We start from the raw sequence: 9,846 nt of genomic DNA on the forward strand, positions 1-9,846 counted from the left end.
AATTTAAAAAATAAAATTTTATATTATTCTTATTAAGATACGTGGTGTACTATTTGCTATTCCATCACAACTAAAAATTTCTCGATAATGATGACGATGATGATCGCAGATCATTCCCATAGGTAATATGTGGCCACGTGGCGGGTCACGACTGGAGGTACAGTAGGACGGGCAGGCGATCGATCGTGTTGAATAATTTTAATTGGAGGCCTTCATTTTTTACTTCTCCGGAGTAACAGTAACTGCACCAAATTCTACCCCAAGTACCTGTCACTATAAGGGTTGTTTCGTCATTTTCGTGAAATTCCAAGGGACCAATTTGAATTTTAGTTCATGTATTTTGGGTAAAGCTCAGCTTACGAAGAAGAACCAATTGATGGCTTCCACCATGATAGTTCATCGTTCCGAATGTCAAAAAGACGTATAGAGGTATTTATGGAATTCATCAAAAGTTTTTTTAACAAAATTATCACGTGAGGTAGTATATGTTGGTAAATAAAAGCCATAAGTAAAAAAAATTGAATCATTCATAATCTCAAAAAAAAAATACCCATTCTTAGTTATGATATCAAAATTAAATAATTTAGTGGACAGGTTATTCCTTTAATTTTTAAAAATAAAAATAGATAAAATATTTCAAACAAAAATAAAAAGAATAAAACTACAATAAAAAATAATATGTAAAATGGTAAATTGACGCACGCTTACATCGGATGTAGTGTCATGCAATTTTACTGAATTTTTTACGAAATTAAGGAACTATCCTTCAATTGATTAAAATTGTAAAAAATTAAATTAAATTGCACTCGAAAGTTTATTGTTAAGGATTTTCAGTAATGTTTTATTTAATATATTGATAGAACAAATTTAGCTGGTGGTGAAAAAATAAAGGACATTCGGCTTGTAATTTGACTTTTGGGCTTTAGATTAGATGGTATTTTGAATTTTATAAGAATATGCTCCCTTGATATGAATTATTGGTACATAATTCCACATTTTTTGTGTTTAATTTTTTTAATTTAATTTGTTCCTATTTTGTAGTTGGCAAACGGTCCACTAGATTGGAAGAAAATAAAATAAAAAATAATAATTTCTTGTTATTGGTCTAATGGTGCGTGACGGGTGATTTTTGAGTCATTATTGCGGGGGGATTGGATTCAAAGTAAAGATTAAATATAGTAGTAAAGCAAACGACAATTAATTATTGCTAAATGTGTATAGAATTTGAGATTTTTGGCAATGTTGTTGGAAAGATTGATCTTTTATTTTGAAATTAAAATTACAAATTGAATGAGAGTATGCTGAGTGAGACTCTCACATCTCGGGCCCGAAAATATTAATTTCGGGAAATGATATAGGTGATGAGCCCAAATGTAAACTCTTGTTTATTTAGCTGCTAATATTCACGACTCTTTAATTTTCCTTAATTCCACACGTTCTTTAACCTTAATTCTCTTACCAAAACGTAACAATTATATTTTCAATTTACTACCTTTACTTCTCTTAGATCAATTTTCCAGCCTAAGAATAATTCTCAATTGAAATGTAATTCTCGATTATTTAATCTTACTTATTGTATGGTTGCATCGAACGTCTTTTTAGACTACCTACGTACCCTAAACAGGGATCAAACCATTCGTAGTTCACATTTCCAAGATTCAAACCAAATCCGAATATATTCATTTAATCCAACATATACCACAATCGTATTAATATTCAAACTACAGCAGTTAAGTCTCAAAAGCATAATTAGAATAATGAAATTCGCATAAAAACACAATGTCGGCTCCCTGGCCGTGCGCCGCCGCGGGTGGCGGTCGGCCACCTCGGCTCGTCGGAAAATATCAACTATTTCCAAAAATTTCCAAATTTTACAGGCAAGTAGATCTTAATAAGAGGAATAACTTTCATACGTAGGCCAAAACCTAGTTCGGCCGGGAAGTGGCCGGAAACCCTAGAAATGGGTATTCCCTAATTTTGTTTAGGCATTGCTCCAGGCCTCAAGAGGAGTTGAACAAGGGTGGTGGTGGACGATATCACCTGCAAAAACAACGGAATTTCCGCCGATACCTATAAATCCCGTCGGGGTGTTTCCCACCAAAATAAACCCAATTTTTTTCTAATTTTAGGTGTAAATGGAAGAGGGAATGCTAAGGGGTTGTTTCTAGGTAGTGGTTTGCCTTGATTTGCCAAAAAAATGATAGAATTTGGCCATGGTTCTCATCAAGTCGCACGGGTCAAGGGATGACCCATTTTCCCCCTCTCTTTTTTCCTTTCCTCTTTTCCCTCCTTTCCCTCCTCCCATTGGTCACCTTCCCCACCTTCCTTCTTCCTTCCCTTCCTTTCTATTCTTTTCTTTCAATCTCAGTCGTCCATCATTTATTTTCCTTTCATCACAGCCACACACGTGGCACAACTTATTGCTCCAGATTTCTAGAGTCTTCCAAATGGAACAAAAATTACCAATATACCTCTTACTTTAAACGTTAATAACTTATTCGTTATAATTCCGTTTCACGAACGGTTTACGCCTACGCGTTCGTGATATCGAGCTCTATTAAAAAATATAAATTGTGACCTCAAAAGGTCTATGGATTTTAATTAATTAATTCCCAAATTCCAAACTTCATAACTAGTTTAATTTAAAACTAAACTCAATAAATTAATATAAATTCTCGATTCTTTCCACATATTCCTAATGATGAATATGTAATTCATGTATTTAAAATTTTCAGGGTGTTACGTTCACCCCCGGTTAAAATAAATCTCGTCCCCGAGATTTTCAATCACTGCGTAAGGATAAGGGATTTTAAACCAATCCACAGTAGATTTTCAATCACTGCGTAAGGATAAGGGATTTTAAACCAATCCACAGTACTGTTACCCTTAAACAAAATCAAAATCTTATTCTAGGATTTTATTCATATTCTCACATGAAACCAAACAACAACAACAACAACAACAACAACAAAGTCTTTTCCCACTAAGTGGAGTCGGCTATATGAATCCTAGAACGCCATTGCACTCGGTTCTGTGTCATGTCCTCCATTAGATCCAAGTACTCTAAGGGGTGGTTTGGGAGTGAGGTGCTTAAAAAAAAAGCACCCATGAAAAAAAGCTGTGAGGGTTTTAGATGTTTGGTAAACTAAAAAAAAAAAGCTTATTTTGGAAGCTGCTGTGAGAATAAGCTGAAATCAAAGGAAAAAGCTGAAGCTGCTATTTGCAGCTTTGGAAAACTGGCTTTTTTTCAAAGCACACATAGCTACAGTGCTCCTTTAATGAAAAGACCCACTATCAGACTGCTTTTTTTTCCAAAAGAACTTTTACAAAAAAGTTTACTAAACACTCTGCTGATTTATTTTACAGCCGCTTATTCTCACAGCACAGCCGCTTATTCTCACATCAGCTTTTTTTCAAAGCACAGCAATACTAAACCAGCCCTAAGTCTTTTCTTAGGGTCTCTTCCAAAGTTTTCATAGGTCTTCCTCTACCCCTTCGGCCTTGAACCTCTGTCCCGTAGTCACATCTTCAAACCGGAGCGTCAGTAGACCTTCTTTGCACATGTCCAAACCACCATAACCGGTTTTCTCTTATCTTTACTTCAATTTCGACTACTCCTACTTTACCTCGGATATCCTCATTCATAATCTTATCATTTCTCGTGTGCCCACACATCCAACGAAGCATCCTCATCTCCAATACACCCATTTTATGTACGTGTTGATGCTTCATCGTCCAACATTTTGTGCCATACAACATCGCCGACCTTATTGTCGTCCTATAAAATTTTCCCTTGAACTTCAGTGGCATACGGCGGTCACACAACACGCCGGATGCACTCTTCCACTTCATCCATCCAGCTTGTATTATATGGTTGAGGTCTCCATCTAATTCTCCGTTCTTTTGCAAGATAGATTCTAGGTAGCGAAAGCGGTCGTTCTTTGGTATTTCCTGATCTTCTATCCTCACCCCTAACTCATTTTGGCCTCCATTTGCACTGAACTTGCACTCCATATATTCTGTTTTTAATCGGCTTAGGCGAAAACCTTTAGATTCCAATACTTCTCTCCAAAGGTTAAGCTTCGCATTTACCCCTTCCTGAGTTTCATCTATCAACACTATATTGTCTGCGAAAAGCATACACCAAGGAATACCATCTTGGATATGTCCTGTTAACTCATCCATTACCATTGCAAAAAGGTAAAGACTTAAGGATGAGCCTTGATGTAACCCTACAGTTATAACCATAGAATATGTTTGCGTCATCAGTTCTGACACAATAACGAATCCAATCAACAACCAACATAGAAAAATGATGTTACACATATCTTACACACAGTTAGGAAATAGTTATCGGAGTGACACAATAGCTAGGTCACAATTATTTCTTTCATTCTTCCATCACCAAATATTAAACCAAACAAAGAAAAGGGATTTGATTTACTCCCACCATTCCTTTTTTAATGAATAAAAGTATAACCCCCATCTACAAGTTTATTTCAACTTAAAATAAAGAAATCAATGAATAAATCATCGTGATTTCCACCCACCTTCACAATTCCCAGCCACATTCACTAGCAGGATAAATATCCAACTTTCTAGACATACACCTTGACAAAAATAATATCAAATGCCAAGCCATAATTCTCGTTAGCTAAATAAATATCAGAACATCAAACCACATCTACCATTGGCTAGATAAATACTAGCATAATGACCACAATTATCATAAGTTCCAACCATAACTACCTTCGACCAATTAAATATCAGAATTTTAAGCCATGATCATTAATGGCTAAGCGAATATCAAAAATTTCAAGCCAAACCATTAGAATTGGCAAATCAATTAGCAAAATTTTCAACCAAAATCATTGAAATTTCAACCATCATTACTCGCCACTATATTAAAATAATGATCCGCAATTTTTATTATCATGGAATGAAATCAAAATCTCATTCCTTGATTTCCCTTGTATCCGCAATTTACTTAATTACTCATAGCAAATTTAAAAACTTTGTCTTTTCTTTTATTTCTTTTTCCTCCCTGTTGTTTAATGAATGGGCATGGAAACTAAATATGTGTACGCTCTTGAGCTCTTTCTAGAAGAGCTTCCCACATGTGAGCATGAATCAGACAGAGAGCTCCAAAAGCTATTCAAGGACAACCAAACGCCCTAATTATAAAGCAACCAATGCTTGAAATTAACATGTATCAACCAATCAAGGCATGGGTTGGACTTAAGAATATGTTCATCTATTACATTTGAACTTAGAGCATCCGGGATTACACACACATGGTATGTGTTTTATTATTAACCATTTGTGCAAATAATACGAAATAATTCTCTAACAAAATCCAAACAATACACATGTAAGCACAATCATATTGATTAGAGCCAATGTTTTTCTTTCCGCATTCAAGTCTAAACCTTCATTTCCATAATGTATATTTGATTAAAGTGTCAAATATCCTTTGTGGATGCAAATTTCTTCCTCCTTGATCTTGGACAAAATTGCACCTACAAAACAATTGACACCTTTGGTCAAGGCCAAGAGCCTCACGCACCCACAATGAATGGGGGGCTTTGGCCGAAGAACCTCCGATGCCAAAGTTAGAATTTATAGAGAAATAGTGTTTAGAGAATTTTTGGGATTTTTGCAAGAGTGTTCAAATGAGTGTTGGGTGAAAATGGGAGCCTATTTATAGGGCTAGGCCGGTCCACTTTGGAGAGAAAGTGGCCGGCCAATTGTTGGGTTTTTGGTTGAATTTTTGGTTTAATTAGCCAATTTATTGGCTAATTAAACATGAAAGAAATAAATGGGGGGTTATAGAATTAATTGACTAACTTAATTTGGGTAATAAAGTGGGAAAAAACAAAAAAGGTAAAGAGCAAAGGGGATGGCCGACCTTTGACTAGCTTTGAAGTTAAAGGGGATGTATTTTGTGGTTAATTGGATGATTTAATTGATATTTAATGGATTAATCCATTAATTAACCAATTAACATAATTTTGGAGTGAATATTTTGGAGGTTACCTTGCAAAAGGGGATTTGATGAGATGAATCTTGAATTGTTACCTTTTTTGGAGCATTTTTTCTGCTGCTTGCACGTAGGAATCTCAGTGTGTCTCAATGGTAGTTTGGTCCTTTTTTACTAAAAATCCACGTGTTGTCTTGTGATTATTTTTGGCTCCATAAATGTCCCTACACCTGCTGGGCTGCTCGTAGGAAATGGTAGCATGTGTAGAGATCTTCTTGCTCTATGAAGCTTAAGACTGCTTCCTGTTTTGATGTAGATTCCCTTTTTAATATGAAATTATATCCTTATAGGAAAGGGAAATAAATTTCTCTCAAAGCCTATTTAAGTCAACCTTAAGTGGGTTATTAAATCAACTTTTGAGAGTAATTTATTCTACCCTACAAGAGAGAGAAAGCTTAGAGGATATTTGTTTCCCCTCCCCTAACAATCTTCTACACTTGCCCGTGCAAATGACCGTCTTTCGTTGCTTTTTTCTTCTTCTCCGCGCCGCACCGATGTAAGGAAAACTTAACTCTCATTGTCTTCTTCTTGAGAGGTGCTGCCACGGGGCAGCCGTCGGGATAGTACGGCACATCAGCTGGCAGGGGCCATAAGTCTGCTTGTCATGGGCCAAGGAGGTGGTGTGGCAAGGGCCATTGCTTTTGTGCTGCTCGGCTTGATTGAAGCCAAGGATTAGCTCGGCATGGGCCGAGGAAGTGGCGTGGCATAGGCAAAGGGTTTGGGCTGCCACGTCTGGGCTGCTTGCAAAAAATGAGGAAACTGCTTGAGTTTGATTTCTCAGCTGTCGTAGATGGAGCAGTCAATGGTAGAGCTGCCAAGATCGGAGCTGCTGTAAATGAAGTGTCGAATGAGCAAACTGTTAAGTGCGAAAGTGGCTGCTGCCGCCAAACCATTTGCTGCCTAGTTGATCTTTAAGCATTCAATCTTTTAAGCTATATGGCCTTCTCGCACTTGAGAGCTTACCCAGATGAGTGTTGGGGAATTAGTTTACCCTCTCACACTGAAAAGCAATTAGTTTACTCTTTCACGCTAGAGACCAATTAGTTTACCCTCTCGTACTGGAAAGTAAACCCATATGGGTGTCGGGGAATTGGATTACCCTCTCGCACTGGAGAGCAATTAGTTTATCCTCTAGCACTGGAGAGTAAACCCATATGGATGTCGGGGAATTAGTTTACCCTCTCGCACTGGAGAGCAATTAGTTTCTCTTCTCGCACTAGAGAGTATACCCATATGGGTGTCGGGGAATTAGTTTACCCTCTCGCACTGGAGAGCAATTAGTTTATCCTCTCACACTGGAGAGTAGACCCTTTTGGGTGTTAGGGCATTGGTTTACCCTCTCGCACTTGAGAAAAATTAGTTTATCCTCTCGCATTGGAGAGTAGACTTATATGGGTGTCGGGGAATTAGTTTACCCTATCGCACTGGAGAGTAATTAGTTTATCCTCTCGCACTGGAGAGTAGACCCTTTTGGGTGTCGGGGAATTGGTTTACCTTCTCGCACTGGAGAACAATTAGTTTATCCTCTCGCACTGGAGAGTAAACTCATATGGGTGTCGGGGAATTAGTTTACTCTCTCGCACTGGAGAGCAATTAGTTTATCCTCTCACACTGGAGAGTAGACCCTTTTGGGTGTCGGGGAATTGGTTTACCCTCTCGCACTGGAGAGCAATTAGTTTATCCTCTCGCACTAGAGACTAGACCCTTTTGGGTGTCGGGGAATTAGTTTACCCTCTCGCATTGTAGAGCAATTAGTTTATCCTCTCGCACTGGAGAGCAAACCTTTTTGGGTTTTTAGCAGTCGTTGTGGACAGCAGTTGAGCCATGCTTGTGAATAACTTCTTGAATCTTCATTGAGAATAAAGAAATAAATCTACTGTTTTGGAAGGCAGAAACTGCATAACAAACTAGATAATCTTCGGCTTGTGAAGCCTTGTTCGTCGAGCTGCTTGAGACTTCAAACTTATTTGGAAAAAACCCAAACAAGGTTTAGGGGTGATGGAGACTTCCCTTGCTTGCGTAGGCCGTTTCGTTGACTTGTCAAGATACTCGTCACATTGGCCCTCATTTGTCAGCTTATCAAGATACTGATTCCACTTCAGGCAGCCATTGGTATTGTGGCCTGATCCTTGATGAAATGCGCAATACTTTGTATGATCCAGCCTGGTAGGATCGCCTTTCATGGGTGGCGGCAGTTCGAACCAAGGTTCGTTCTTGAGCTTGCGGATAATTTGGCCAATTGGAACTGTGAATTTGGTGAATGTTTCAAGCGTTGAGTCTTTTCTGGTTGGGGAACGTTCCATGTGCTTTTTTTCTGACTCGTTTTTGTTAGACTGCTTGGCCTCGTCCCATAGTGCATGTTTTTCTGCTAAAGCATACGAAGCTACTAAGGTTAGTTCTTCTCCTATGATCAGTTTTCCGAATAAAGGATGTTCGGTGGGAAGTCTATTTCTGAATGCTGCCGTTGCTATGTCTTCGTTGCAACCAACAATCTTGGCCTTCTCCGCTTTAAATCTCTTGACATAGTCACAAATTGTCTCCCAATGGTCTTTTACGATGCTGAAGAGATGGTCGGATGTCCTTTTGATTGAGCGGTTAGATGAATACTCCTTAGTGAAAACAAAGGAAAGTTCGTTAAAACTCCAGATCGACTGCGGCGGTAGAATGTGAAACCAATCTTGCGCCTCACCTTGTAGAGTTGTGGTAAAAATTTTGCACATAAGCGCATCGTTGTTCCTGTAGAGAATCATGATACTGCGGTAGTGCTTGAGATGTCGATCTGGATCTTCGTCTCCCTTGTACGGAATGAAGTGAGGCATAGTGAACCCGCGAGGTGGATCTGTCCGCTCGATCTCATTCGTGAATGGTGACATGCTTATGTTGGTTATGTCTCGTCCAATCGCATCATTAGCAACCTCGTTATGTTGGAAATTGTGCAATCGTTTGGTTATGAGTCTCTCAACTTCTTCTTGAATTTGCCTATGCTGAGGCAGTGGAACTTTCGACTGCCTCCAATCGTGACCTATGGGTCTAGACCGCTCTTCCCTATGCTCGACTCGTCCATGTCACGGCTACGATGCATGTGGCATATTCCTGACAGGCGAACGGACCGTTCGCAGGCTGCTAGTTGAACTTGAGTCAGATTGAGTGACTGCTTCTCTTCATCTACCATGCTACCTACTCCGATATGAGGTGGAGAATGCTCCTTGCGAGCCTAGTTGTGAATGAACATTTCGCCTGGAAGGTTGTCCATGTTGATAATCGGAGTGTGACCTCAACCATGAACGTATGCTTATATGTGGGCTTGATTGGGAATGCACGCTCCTCCGCGTGCTAAGACGAGAGTATACGCTATCCCAAGGACCCAGGTGAGAGCGTAAACTGCCAGAACTCTTGGAACGTGGCTGGTTAAGGGGCTGTTTTCCAGGACACTGGTGGATAGGTTCGTCTGCCTTTGTCCTACTTCGGGACACCTCGTCTGAGGCACGTTGGATCTCGGTGCGTTGCAAGAGTTGATTCACCAAGGTTGTCTATTGTGCAAGGGCGCTTGTCAACTCTATGACTTGTCGAGACAAGTGTTGTTCGCCATTTGGATTGGAAGAGCTTGGAAGGAATGTGCCTCCTTGAGCAGTGGAAGTGTGGTAGACTCCAGGTGCAAGATTTGAATTGGGAAATATCAAATCCGCGGAGAAATATGGTGAAAATACCCTCGGCTTGATGGTTGCTCCAGATAGTTGAGATATTCTTGGGCCAACTTAAGCTACTTGGGAAACCATGAGAGGCAGGGCTGCGGGAGCAGGCTGGAT

At 39.3% G+C, this 9,846-nt stretch overlaps 1 protein-coding gene across 1 annotated transcript; it reads right to left on the reverse strand.

Moving 5' to 3' along the window:
- Positions 1-7,947: 7,947 nt before the first annotated feature.
- On the reverse strand, positions 7,948-8,913 carry LOC103454913 (uncharacterized). The gene has a single exon (XM_008394508.1). It carries the CDS (start codon positions 8,911-8,913, stop codon positions 7,948-7,950), a length of 966 nt encoding a protein of 321 aa, XP_008392730.1.
- Between the last annotated feature and the right edge of the window lie 933 nt (positions 8,914-9,846).

The sequence above is a fragment of the Malus domestica genome, chromosome 14 (assembly GCF_042453785.1).
Source record: "Malus domestica chromosome 14, GDT2T_hap1".
Lineage (NCBI taxonomy): Eukaryota > Viridiplantae > Streptophyta > Magnoliopsida > Rosales > Rosaceae > Malus > Malus domestica.